Genomic DNA, 13,921 nt, shown 5'->3' on the forward strand with positions numbered 1-13,921 from the left:
AGACACATACAGTTTCTCACCTAATCACTAAAAAGAGTGATGTACTCAGGTCACATCTGCACACATTACAATCATGTAATGCATTTAACAGTCTTATCTTATCTTCACCTATTTGTGTGAAGGTCAAGGCGCGAGTGTCCTCTCTGTAATAAATCAACAAGATCAGTGGGAAAATGATGAAGAAAAAGATATAAAAAATATGAGATAAGATGTTGTTAAGACAACAATGGATTTAAGATAGAGATGTTCTAAAACCTGTACCATTTTGTAATCCAGTGAGGCTCCTGAATCCACTGCAGCAGGTCGTCTTCTTCTACACAGCGCACTTTGATAAAAAAGCACATAAGATCAAGGAACATCATATGAAAGGTCAAAAGCTTTAGTCCCATCATACGGAAAGTCATGACAGTCTCAAAGCAAGCTTTTAAAAATTATTTATTTATCCCTTTTTTATTTTATATAAAGCAAAAACATTAAGGCCCAAGCACTGACTGGTGGTGAGAAGGACCTTTAGTAGCCACACTAATTACTCTGCTTTCTGCTTTCTCGGCCTCGTCTCGGACTCGTTGCTTCAAAGACACTTTTTTTATTACTTGAGTGCATGTTTGAGGACCTCAAACTCAGTGACCATCATGACCTGAGAAATATTTCATATGGTCAATCCATTCTACGATGATAAGCTGCAAAGCAGTGCATTGCGCTACCTACTGGCAACAGGAAGTATACCTTCAGGAACAAACATTGTTTAATTTACATGTAGCTTTCAGGGTGTGGTTTACATTTGCTATACGACAACGACTACTACTACTTCTACTACTACTATTACTGCTACTGCTACTGCTACTACTACTACTTATAATAATAATAACACTATTACTACTCTACTACTACTACCACTACTACTACAACTACACTATTACTGCTACTACTACTACTACTACTACTACTACAAAACTGGTACTGCTGCTGCTGCTACTACTACTACTACTACACTATTACTGCTACTGCGACTTCTAATAATTATATAGTAGTAGTAGTTATAATAACAACCACAACAACAATACTACTAATAATAATAATAATAATTTGATCCAATGGAATTTCTATTTTTTCTTGTGTTGTATTTATTGCAGGTTTCCACACATGCACAAGTCTGTAAGTCTTATTTTCAGCTCGTCAAACTCCACAAATGTTCCTTTACAAATTACGTTCAGTTGGATTATTCGTGTCATACACTGGTATATTAGGACGTTATTGAATCTGTACTCTATAAAAAGTAAATATTCTGGATGTAGTACTGCCCTTTGGCCACTGGTCGGCACTCTACGGCGTTTTTAAATAAAGTTGTCTCGATTCAAAAAACATGGCGGTCTGTTGTGTGGTCTCATGTGGATGATGAAGACGTAAACTCTTCTGATATTGTGGCTTTAAAGTGATTTTTGCTGCGTTCAAACTCAGGTAAAGTATCGTCTAGTGTTTGTCGTGTTTGTGGTTGAGTGTTAAAATGTCCACACAGGTTTGAACGAGGAGTTTAAATTTGCACAAAAACCAGCAAGTGAAGAAGACTCACTCGCATCGTTTACAAGTGTAAATAAAACGAAATACCAAAAAATACTGTTATAACGTTGCGTCACCTCCTCTTGTATACTATATAAATATTTTTAATCTATTTTAAATGTTTCTTTTCTTTCAAATCTGATTATATTTATTTTATTTAAATATAATCCGATCTATTCCATTGGATTATGATAATTGTAAAAAAAGTAATCATTTTCTGAATATCATAATTTATCACCAAATCTATAACCAATATTGGAGAAAAAAAGTAAAATATTTCCTTGTACTGCAGCAGAAAAAAACACCCAGTTTAATATAAGTAGCTCATTTGTACTGCATGTACTTAATTAAAATACAATAAAATTAAATACAATTGAAACAAATATTATTTTCACCTCTGTGCAACTTCTGTAATTTTAGTGAAATAATGAGTGTTTGACTTAATGTGTTATGCCCGTTTTCAGACATGGCCACTCCAAGAAAGCAAAGTAAAAAGGAAACTAAAAAGTACATTCCAACTAAGACGTCTCTCACCTCACCCTTCACCCCGACATGGAGCCCACTCCCCCAGGAAGACATGCAGTTCATCCTGAAAACACTGAAGGACAAGCTGACCTCCATGGGTCTTGAGAAGAAGGAGGTGAAATTTTTCCAGCCATGGAGGAAAAAGAAGGAGCAGAAAGTTGCTGCTGTCATGACAGAACCTGCTGTCCAGGCACAGGATGCTCCCAAAAACGGCTGGACGGATGTGGCAGCCAGACGACAGCTAGCTATTGGCATCAACGAAGTCACCAAGGCTCTGGAGAGAAATGAGCTCAAGCTGGTGCTGGTGTGCAAGTCTGTAAAACCCAGTCACATGACAAGTCACCTGATTCCGCTGAGTGCAACGAGGGGAGTGCCGGCGTGCCAGGTGCCTCGTCTGAGTTTGAGCGTGTCTGAGCCACTGGGGCTGAAAAGTGTCCTCGCACTGGGATTCAGACAGTGTCCCTCCAGTGGTGAGGAGGTCTTCAATGACACTGTTGATGCCATTATGCCCAGAGTGCCTCCACTCAATGTTGCATGGCTACCTGTTAAAGCACCCACTCTCAAACCTGAGGGTCCTGAAGACACCGAGGAGACAGAGACTGGAGACAAGAGAGGACTGAAAAGGAAGATGGAGAGTGAAGGTGAGGAGGTCACAGTGTCTCCCTCCTCCTGCTCTCTGCTGCCTCTCACAGTGAAGAGAATAGTTCCCAACCCTGCAAAGCAAAGAAAAAGTAAAGTTAAGAAGAAATAGCCCTTATATTTAAAGAGAAAACCTGTGTAGATACTAAATGGACCATTCCTGTGTTTCTGCACGTTTTACTTTGTGGCTTGTGACCACTTTTAGACATGGTCATAGTTTAGGGTAAAAATGTGAAAGAGGTTTGTCTGACATTTCAAGCAGTCATTAGTTAATTATCATTCAGCATATTTTGCAGAGTAGCCCATGACGGCTTGAAATTTGATTTTGAGCTTATGAAGCTTTTACTCGTCTTTGGTTTTTTACCTCACGGTTGAACAACCCATGAAAAATGTCTCAGTGGGATCTGAGAAATTTTGTTGCACATATTTATTTAACTGACAAAAATATCAGATTAATCGATAATGAAAATATTTGTTACCTGCCTTTTTATTGCATGAAAATGAAACTGGCTTTTTTTTTTTTACTTGAGCTCAAAAAGGAGCAGACATGTATCTAAGCCAAATTACTATTGGCTGGGTACGGGATCAACATGGTTAGGTCTTAAATTTTGTTCATAATTCACCATAATATACTCAGAGGAAGCAATTATTGGATGGAAACGTGGGGAATTCTGATCGTAGTCACACTGTGTAGACATGTTTATATGCCTTAAAATAGATGACTGTCCTATTGGATATGGGAACATTCTACTACATAATGTAAACACCATGATCTAAATAATGTCTTATTTGGATAAAGTCAGTATTTACATTATTGTATCCATGTTTATTTGGTGTGAGAAGATTTGACTTACTTGTGCTCTACAGTTGTTTGTGGTTGAAGTTTACAATAAAGACACAAGAATGAACCACAGACGTCACTCGTGTTCCTTTTGTAAAGTGAGTTTATTCAATCAAACATCCATGCTGGTATAGCCGACGTGTATTGAAACGGATTGTTATTTGCGTGTGGTCATGTCTATATGTGATGCTGGTACATGTTCATCAGCTTGTTCCACAGCTTACAATGGATCTGACTAAAAATATCAGTCTTCAGTTAGAGAAAGCTGTATGCTGATTCAAAAGTACAACCTGCTCACCCCATCCCCAAAATCTCTGGAAACAAATCTTTTAAATAAGGCAGGTAATTTGGGTCAAGTTCTCACTAAAGGGTGTAGCTAGTAACATCAAGTCTAAAAATCAACACAGCAGCAAAAGTGACATGCTCAAGGTTCATTCAAACAGCTGCAGGCAACACATCTGTGACAGCCAAAATCCATGAGGCACACTCTTGACTCTGATATTCAGTGTTTTAAGTAATCCTGGTAAGTCCTATCAGTATGAATGTAACTCATTCAACCTTTCAGTGGTAGAAAAGAAATCTGAGCCCTGAAACATTGACTGTCCTTCGGTTCTTTGCTTGATATTTATAAAGGGATGAGAGGGAAATCACATTACATACAGAAATGTCAACAACAAAAATGGCTGCAGCCTTTACCTCTTAAGTTATGCAGAGCAGTGAGAACAGGAAAACAAACGTAAAAAAAAAAAGACCATTAAAAAACCAATTATAATATTTTAAATAAACCATGATCAAACAAGAGGTCCATCAACAACTTCTCAGGAAACATCCTGACAACGAAACATCTGTTTTGATGTCAGCCACCTAACTGGGAAGTTGAGGGAAATCCTGGAAATTAAGTGTAAGAATGACGTCTGAGAGACATTTCGCAAAGTACAGTTATAAATATCAGAAGTGTTTCACGCATTTAGCTGCGCAACGCACTGAAAAAATAACCTACAGAATCATTTTCAGACACACAAAATACAGTACCATTAAAACAAATCAAGAGCAGTCAATAAAGAAACACACCTGGAAAAACAGGAAAAGCTCACATTTCAAACTGATGCAGATACTGATGCAAGCGTTGATTGTTGACTCAGCCACTAGACTCGGACTACATGCTGTTGGAAATGACTTTTGAGAGTTGTGCTCAATTCTCTTTAAGTCTTATTTAACTGAGACCTGGATTAAGGGCACACTGAGTGAGAGGATGGAATCGTTACGACACATTATGTTCAGAAATGCTTGCAACTGCAGACATGTACCTCAGCAGTTTTACAGTGACAGCTTTTTTTGCTTTGCAACAGGCTACTTAAAATAAGGAGAGAGAACCGCGGCAACAAATGTAACAAAATAAAACAGAAACTGGCTGTTTTTAAAGTGACGTAACTGAGAACATGTACTCCTTCAAAGCAAATAAGCACATTTTAAACCATAAAACTGTCTCCAGACCAACAACTGGACAATTTTGAAAATATTTTAGTACAAATTTTTTTTTGGTGTGTGTCCTGCTTATTGTTACTTACACTCACACATCTTTACTGACATCCAATTACTTCTATGCAGTTACTGTTTTTGTTATAACAAAGATCAGTATGAACACATCAGTCACTATTACCAAATAACACATTTTATTGTGTTGTATTAAAAATATAATCTCTAGAAACAGTTTTATAATGTAAAAACAGCTTACATCCTTTGTGGAAACAATGAGTTTATACCATGTTCCACTTCCCTTTTTTTTTTTTTTAAATCTGGGTTATCCAACCCTTTTAGGACCTTTTGCTTGTTTAAGAACTAAAAAATTGTGCTTCGTTGATGTAATACATTCTTCTTAAATAACCACTGAAACCCATAAACAAACTCAGTGATGTCTACACTACATCAGAGGAAAAATACTTAGGACAAGGCCTCCCAGAACCTAAATGCACACTACAGGAATAAACATGATCTTAATGTACGAGAAACTATAAGTTTTTAACAAAAACATGTATGTATATCAAGTAACCAGTTGGATGACACCTTCCTTTTTTCTTTTTTCTTTTTTCTTTTTTTTTGTTACCTTTTTATGTGTTATTTGACAGTTTGTGTGTCTCTACTTGTGTGGAAAAAAATGAATGATTATAAAGTTATATTTTTCCAGAACACGTCTCATAAAAGGAAATGCCTCAGCATTTCTACATCTACTGAGGCCCCAGCACAGTCAGCAGAGACACTTTAGACCACACTAATATGAGAACACGCGGGAATAATAACTGTTCAGTTGCTGTGACACAATAACTATTTGTTTTTGACAGGATGACCAACAGAGAAACAGTTGCTAATAATATTTGACTGAGATTACTTGCTGATTATCATTTACATGTTTCCCTCAGTGAAATTAAATGACAGAAACGTCCTGTGTGACAAAGTGTCAGCTGAGGAAGAGCTAAACAAAATTTACAAATGTCAAGGCATCCTCTCGAATGTCACATTGGGTGAGTTTTTAAATGTGACTGTTCCTGTCTGGAGCATTGTACTGTATGAGTATCTCAGGCATAGCATGACTTCACATTCAGGATGTTGATGGTTTAGAGTTTTTTTTCAGCTCCAGGTGAACTGAGAATGTTATTTATGACACAAGTGCCCGGTTTGAACCGCCTTCCGGCCACCAGGTTGGTTTTTACTGTTGTAGATTTCGTTGTCTAGCTTGGGGCTACCTGTACGTCCAGGTAAGAAGTAGCCCGAGGTTCAGTGAGAACCTCTCCACCATCATGATTGAGAGTAGCCGCCGTGACGAGGCCTGCTACTGAAGGACGAGACCAACCTGAAACACAGACAACACCTTTCAACAAAACTATTTTCACATCACTTAATTAAACCATAATAGGCAACATTACATTTTTAAGGAAGTAAGTGCTATTCATTTTTTAGACAACTAAGAAAACTGTAATGCAAAACTTTTAATTACAGACAAACAGTTGTTGCCTTAAAACCTTTGTCAAATGAGTTCACACAACATTGATTAAGCTGTTCAGCTCCACACAACTCTCTCTGTTTTGCAGTATAGCAGCTTTCAGGTCTTGTTTTGCCCAGCAAAATCCTTACACTGTGTACAAGAAGTTGTATTATGTCACGAGAAACGGAGGCAATAGCAACATTGAGAAAATAACTGCAAAAAGGTTGGAGTATGACTGAAAATACAGAGGAGTGCCCACTTCTCAAAAAACTCGGCTGCTCAGCAGTTTGAAGGAAGCAGAAAAACAAATAATGTCACACTGTTGTGGTTCACAAAGACCAAACTAACAATATCAACAACAAAAATGACAAAAAGTTAAGCAAATGCAGCTACATTTTATAATAATGTGATAAGTAATCATAATGAAATGGTAAATCGTCTGTATTTATATAGCACTTTTCTTTACACTACAGTTTTGCCATTCACCCATTCATACAGGGCATCTATGTACAGTGCATTTTCTGTCACTCATCTTTCATACCCATTCACACGCTGCCAGCCCATGCAACATGGGGTTAAGTGTCATGCCCAAGGACACATCGGACTTTGACTAGCAGAGCCAGGAATTTAACCCACAACCTTCAAGTTGCTCTACCACTGAGCTACCATCGTCCGTGTAATAATGGAGTAAATGATGAAATCTGTCAGTATTTGCTAGTAAATCAATCTTTGTCACATTTCTTACACCACGAAAACCCATCAACCCACTAATATGCACTATGAGCCTCTAAGTCAGTTTACTGTGATGGTGAAATGTTGACGACAGACAACTTGCGCTATGTTGACAAATTAACTGGATTGGTCATTAACGGCTCTTAAGACCAGACCCTGATGTGTTGACAATCTTTAGCTCAGTCAAATTCTCCTACTGACCTTATCAGGGTCCATGGGGGGACACTTCCAGTTGTAGAGGTAATACTGCAGATTTCCATCTCCTATGCCAAACTTGAGCTTCTCCAGAAACATCTTATTCTCCATTAAATCCAAGGCATTGAACACATCGAAACCTTTCTGTTGAATAAGCAGAACGACAAGCACAATGGTTAAAACTGACAAACCATCAACAACCAGTTGAACTAAGGTTTTAAAGCAATTAAATACAAACATACATAAGGGTAGTATATTTAAATCCTCCTTTAAAGGTCCAGTGTGTATGTTACACACTGGACCTTTAAAGGTGATAACAACTGTTTTATTTCTGGGGAGCGACATGCAAATCATGACAATAGAGATTAGCATTACCAGTTTAGCCAGGATCAGTGAGTCATTCATTAAATCCAGTAGCGGGGTTTGTGTATGAACACTGTAAAAGGAGTAAGCAGCCTTCAGACTCCTATGGAGAGGGTGATGCATCACAGTCGAGGGGAGAGTGTAGAAACTAGTGAAATCTGTCAGAACACCACCAGCACCCTGAGATGAGACACAGACACAGCAGCTGTTCAAACACAGACGAATCAACACAAAAAGCCCAATTAGTGTGAGGCTAGAACCCGATTCCACATACCTCTACTACATATGTGTCAATTATGTTGTCCTGTGGCAAAAACCAGTGGGCCACCTCCTCTTCGCCCATAGAAGGTGCGAGCTGAAAACGTTTTAGGTATTTCTGAAGCAGCTCGGTGACCTGGCGGACATCACGTCTGTCCATGAGCCGCAGACCAGGAGTTTTGGTGCTCTGTACGAGGTGAGGAGAGTGAGAGAAAAGAAGTCGACATAAGTTTGTGTCTTTTCTAAGAAATGTAAAGTGCGAGCCCTGAGTGGCAGGTGTGAAGTGTTTACATCTGGTAGTCTGTAGAGTTTCATGGTTCTTTGCAGCGTCATGTTTCTGCTCAAGTGGGAAAATTTAACTTCCACAAGTTTTCGGGGGTTCAAAGAACGATGCCAATACCTGGACAGAAAAGTTTAAGAGTCAAAAAGAGTTGTTTTTAACGGACCTTTGTGTTTCATGAGTGAATGCTGCACTGTATACCTACCTGCATGTGGACACAGGTTTAGGCAGCACCACTCCTGCTGTGTACACTGCCTGAAATATTCCTTCTAAGTTCACCCTCCGTGTGATCTCTCTGATGAGCACAGGAGCAACACGCTTTGAACGCAGCTTCTTATGGACACACAGGAAGTTGATTTCTACCATCCTCTTTAGCCTTGAGCAACAGAGATAGATTGTGCATTAGTGTAAAAGGCATTTTCCATTAACTCCTCCAGTGCAGAGTGCTTCGATAATGTATTGAAAATGATCAGTGGAGAGTGCTCACGAGTCATAGATGCGTATATCTGCAGGGATGGCACTGATGAAGCCAACAAGCTTCTTATTTGAGGACACTCGCACACCACAATGCCACTGTGATAACCATCCAGGTGGACGCAGTGCCCTGAGAGGAGAACACATGTTTAGCCTGAGAGCTGACAGCTGTAAGTGTATTTCATTAGCCACAGATTAGAACAACATCCAAATCAAAAACTTACCATTTGAGAAAATTTGGTGAATAATCAAATCTGAACATGTTGTCATCGTCCTCCACATAATTTTCATTTAACAGAGTGTATAGCTCTTTCAACTGCAAACAAAACACAGCCGGTTATGCCTTTTATACATTATTTAACTATATTTACTGTCGTTTAAGTGTGGCTGTACTCACTACATCTGCATTGCTGAGATCCAGCGTATCCCACATAAAGCCTTGAGGTAAAGAATATGGCTCCTGTCTGATGTTTTCTTTGTCACCTTCAATTGGCCCATGACTCGTCACTACTTCATCTACATAAAAATAGCATAGAAAAATCCAGCACAAAATTCCAAAGGACTGCACTAATCCTGAGTCAACGGCAAAATACAAGATAGCTAAAGCCACAGAACTGATGACAGCATCTCTCAGAAATGTATGAAATCTGCTTCTGTTGTGTTGACTTAATGTTGCACTTGCGCTCCTGCACAGACCAGACTCTCAGACTTGCCAAAAGTTGTCATGGTAACAGCTTAATATAATACCACAGCTGACAGGTTTTTAGGACAGCGGCTTAAAGGAGGAAATACTATAACTATCTGATACCAGGAGATGGCAATGGTGCATCAAAATACTGTTAAAGAATGACAATATGAAACCATATGTTGACAGCTGAGACTACTTCAACCATTACGTTTACCATTAATGAAGCTGATGATTAATATTGCTTGATCATTAAGAGCTGATGAGTAAGAATGCTTTCCAGCACAATTCAAATGGAATTTGATGCCAGAAATAATAATTAAAAAAACAATACTATAACAACAACAACAACAACTACTACTAATAATAATAATAATCAGTAAAGTACTCACTTAGCTTTGGCACAGGCTGAGTGTCCCAAAACTGGTACTTGTGTTTGGCTGCCTCATCAATGCTCTTAGCTGGACCCTGGCAGGAAAGAAGCTCCATGGCTCTTTGGATATCCTGCAACTTCTGAATGGGCAGAACAGGGTTCTGCAAATGAACAACAATCATTAGATTGTTGTTTTGATTGTTGTTTGACCTTCAGCAAACCCAAAATGACAAAAGGGCACTATACCACTAGAAAATTAGGATAACGGTGAAGTTTGAACTGGTTTTCCTCTGGAAAAAAATAAAATTACAGATGGATACAGGCACTGATCACTGTAGCATACACATACACATTAGGTGGTTTGAAAACAACTAAATCTTCAATGAGTGTGTCAAATGACATATCAAAGGGCCAAATGCTCAATGTCTCACATAATTCAAATGTGGTCAAAAACATGACATATGTGAGAATTATATCTCTTTAAAACAAAAAACACATGCATGATAAGGAATACCGAGGTATTCCAGGTTTACACAACTGTATGAACTCTGTTCATTTCACTTCCACTGATTTGAGCCTTAAAGGAATACCAATTTACCGTCACCGATTTGCATTGAGCTTTGTATTACTAGAATAGGGGTAGTATTTTTGAAAAATTTTTCTTCCCAACCTCAGTTTCCCCTGAGTTGAGAAATATCTTCTTTTTTTTGTAAGGTGACCACCAGTGACACTTGGTTCGAGCCTTGGTCTGAGGCCACACTAATTCTGCACTTTTTAGATCTACTCGAGCAGGACGGGACCCCATTCCCAGAATGTAAACAGTATCCGCCATCTTTGCTAACACTTGCTAACAAGTGTCACTGGTGGGCACGTAACAAAGAAAAGAATGAAGATATTTCTCAACTCAGGGGAAACTGAGGTTGGGAAGCACAGTTTTTCAAAGATATTACCCCTATTCTTGTAATACAAAGCTAAATGCAAATTGGGGAAGTATTCCTTTAAGCTGAACCTTTTTACTGCTATAATGTAGTATTCCTTGGAAGCTTGATGCTGCACATCTCTGAGCGTTTTTTATTAAAAACTGCAATTTTTCTGTTTAGAGTCAAAGCTTCAGTTAAATACTTTCTGTACATTTAAAATGAGATTACTGCGCAATACCATCAAAATATTAACTACTATTCTTACATAAGTCTGAACATTTAAAGGTAGGAAATTGTTACCAACATGAATGTACATTTTTGGAAATTCCATTTGAAAACGATTCATTGTTAATTTATTATGGAGCAAGTATTACACTAACATTTCAGTGTGCAGAATAGAATTACATTGTTTATTTTTTGGATCAAACAATGGCGTGGAGTTTTTTTGGCCAATTAAGTAGGCTAATCAACAATTCAGCTGTGGAAGCACCTGCCAACAGCGATCAAAGATATTGATACGGTATAATGTAACATTCCATAAAACATGGTTTTATCCTGGGCTCTAGAATTAGGATGTAATGTGGACATGGATAATATCTAGGATAATAAAGAAATGGGGTTTGGATTACAAATCACTATCACTATAATTACAGTTAATTAACCTATGTGATTGGTGTAGGCCACAAGCAGAGTCTAGGCCAGGGCTGGATGACACTTACTGGTCCATTTACAATAATGGAAGTGATTACTCGATTACTAGATCAGTTATGGATTATGGATTGTGCATGTTTCAGGTCAGTCACCTTTATCTCCTGAGAGTCTGAGGCAGAGTCTGACTTGGCTCCCCCTGAGCTTGGCTTCTCTTTCTTCCTCTTCTGCTTCTTCTTCTTCCTCTTGGCCCCTAAGTCTCCACCTGGACTCCTTCAGAGATGAAAGACAGAAACACAGGAAATGGTGGAACAGAAGTGACGTAAGAGAGAGACACAGACACTAACCCACACGTGGACAAAATACACTCCTAAATCCAGACCAGGCCAGGCCTACAGACTAGCTTTATCCATCCCAAAATATCCTCAAAAAGGAAACATAACGATACTGAAAAATGAAAGGCAGCATAGTTGAATCTTAGACATGCAAGCATTGTCACACAGCAACTTGACCAGTTACCAATTACCCTGGACATTGGATGAAATTACTCTTGGTTGCAGTGCATCTTCACACTCTGACTTTTATTTTGAAGCAGTCACAGGAAGTGCAGTTAAATTACTGCTAAAAATGATTCAGTGTGTAAAAAAGTAAATGGCTTTCTATTTTGATCTTGGATGTTTTGCTACAGACAGTCCATGTAAAGTTTCATATTTATGTTTATTTCAGAATAAGGCTGGACAACTTAAATGAGAATATTTATGTCACAATATAATTTGCTTAAATATCAATACAACAAACGTTTTAAATATCACCAGTCAACATCCTGTCTTTTTTGTATTTAAAATGTAAATGTGGTTATGCATGTTGTTGCATATTAGGATGATTTTTAACAAGACTCTTCAAATATCTTCAATATTCTTGGAGATTAAAAGATGATGCGCTGTCATAATTTCATGTGTGGCCACTCACTTTTTTGGTGACACTTTACATTGCAGTACAGTATAATTTTCGAATGGGGAGGCAATATTATAGTGACACCATATTATTTGTAATGCAATTTCCAACTTGGAATCAAAACATCAAAACAATGGCGATAGTGTGGTAATAAGAAAATAATAGTACACTAACTCAATGTTGTTACCAAAGTAATCTCGAGGCAATGATGAGAATGATTTCAGTCTACCTTCAGTATAATAACTTCTCATGAGAATATTTTGTCATCGAATTTGATAATTACCAGATTATAAATATGAAATGCATCCTTCCTTGTCTCCCACACATATTTTCTTTTGTTACTACAAAGCTATTACTAAATAAATTGTATTAATATTGTTACTATACTACAATATTGTAGTGTTACCACTTTATTTCTTTATGTCACTAAAAAGAAAAAGGTTGCCCACCTGCACTGACCCTAATTTTAACCAGGAACTCAGAAATGAGGTTTTGCTTCACTGGGACTGTGGTTATTTTCCCAGGAGGACAAAGTAGGTGTGCAGGTCTTAATGAGGTAATATATACACACACACACGCGCGCGCGCGCGCACGCACCTAGCTAACGTGTTAGCTACCATAGCAACGAATGACAGCTGCGCTAGGCAAATGTTAGCTACCTCACGGTCCTTGTAAATGAGCTAGCTGTCACCGTGTCATTCAGCCGCACGCTAGCGGGAGTTTTACTGGGAAGCACTTTCGCTGAGAAAGCTTAAAATATCAATGGCACACATCATGGTGCAATTCCTCTCCTGGCTTGAAATGAGAGAAACAGCCAGGATGTGTTTGTGTCAGCTAACGTTGGCTAACTGCACTAGCCATCCACCACCGAACACACACACACAAACACACACACACACACATACATTACAAACAGGCTGCCTGAGATAACGTTAGTGCGTTTCCCCGGCAGACCGGACAGGCCGTCCTCACCCCTGCATATGCTCATTCTCCTCTTCGTTGTCTCCGTCTATGCCGCAGGTGTCCTGGTCGTCCAGCTCCAGGCTCTGCTGACTGGCCGCGGATTCACTGTCCTCCGCCATCACCAAAATGTTTGAAAAAAACAGTCAGTTGCCGTATGACAGAGATCACTGGCATCAGACTAGGGATGGAAAAAACAAAGAGAATACCGGAGGAAACCGCACCATCTAGAGGCCAGTCGAGGAATAACAGAGCCACACTCCCACTTTTTTTTCTTTCTTTTTTTTTTACATTGAAATACTGTAGGTCTAGTCTAGTAGTGCCTGTGGTCATCTAATATTAGGATACAAGAACTACTGGTTATTAATTTGGAGCAGAACTGGCTGAATAGGCCTCCCCAACTAGCATCGGTCTTGGGAGAGCATTTACGTCAATTACAATCAGGTATGTGGATGGAATGTGGCTGATATTTTTGCAGGAAAAGTACATGTGCTATGTTGTGATATTCAATAAAATAAAAAGAACTTTTGCTGCTAA

General features: G+C 38.6%; 2 protein-coding genes across 2 annotated transcripts; one reads left to right on the forward strand and one right to left on the reverse strand.

The window, feature by feature from the left end:
• Positions 1–1,032: 1,032 nt before the first annotated feature.
• Positions 1,033–3,634, forward strand: rpp38 (ribonuclease P/MRP 38 subunit). Its single transcript, XM_058648199.1, has 2 exons — positions 1,033–1,458; positions 2,022–3,634. The coding sequence occupies exon 2, from the start codon at positions 2,024–2,026 to the stop codon at positions 2,831–2,833; it is 810 nt and encodes a 269-aa protein (XP_058504182.1). The 5' UTR covers positions 1,033–1,458; positions 2,022–2,023; the 3' UTR covers positions 2,834–3,634.
• A 13-nt stretch (positions 3,635–3,647) lies between these two features.
• On the reverse strand, positions 3,648–13,585 carry nmt2 (N-myristoyltransferase 2). Its single transcript, XM_058648201.1, has 12 exons — positions 13,397–13,585; positions 11,626–11,743; positions 9,922–10,063; positions 9,242–9,360; positions 9,069–9,160; positions 8,858–8,974; positions 8,576–8,746; positions 8,382–8,490; positions 8,107–8,277; positions 7,845–8,012; positions 7,476–7,613; positions 3,648–6,410 (listed from the first exon to the last, which is right to left on the reverse strand). Exons 1-12 carry the CDS (start codon positions 13,504–13,506, stop codon positions 6,390–6,392), a joined length of 1,476 nt encoding a protein of 491 aa, XP_058504184.1. The 5' UTR covers positions 13,507–13,585; the 3' UTR covers positions 3,648–6,389.
• Between the last annotated feature and the right edge of the window lie 336 nt (positions 13,586–13,921).

The sequence above is a fragment of the Solea solea genome, chromosome 13 (genome assembly GCF_958295425.1).
Source record: "Solea solea chromosome 13, fSolSol10.1, whole genome shotgun sequence".
Classification (NCBI taxonomy): domain Eukaryota; kingdom Metazoa; phylum Chordata; class Actinopteri; order Pleuronectiformes; family Soleidae; genus Solea; species Solea solea.

Bases quoted from the DNA above. Each gene is read 5' to 3' on its own strand.
- rpp38 (XM_058648199.1), top strand. From the start codon at position 2,024: ATGGCCACTCCAAGAAAGCAAAGTAAAAAGGAAACTAAAAAGTACATT.
- nmt2 (XM_058648201.1), bottom strand. From the start codon at position 13,506: ATGGCGGAGGACAGTGAATCCGCGGCCAGTCAGCAGAGCCTGGAGCTG. The intron at 9,361-9,921 runs GTGAGTACTTTA...ATTTTTATGTAG, and splicing joins TCAGCCTGTGCCAAAGCTAA to ATGAAGTAGTGACGAGTCAT. The intron at 8,013-8,106 runs GTATGTGGAATC...GTCTCATCTCAG, and splicing joins TTGACACATATGTAGTAGAG to GGTGCTGGTGGTGTTCTGAC.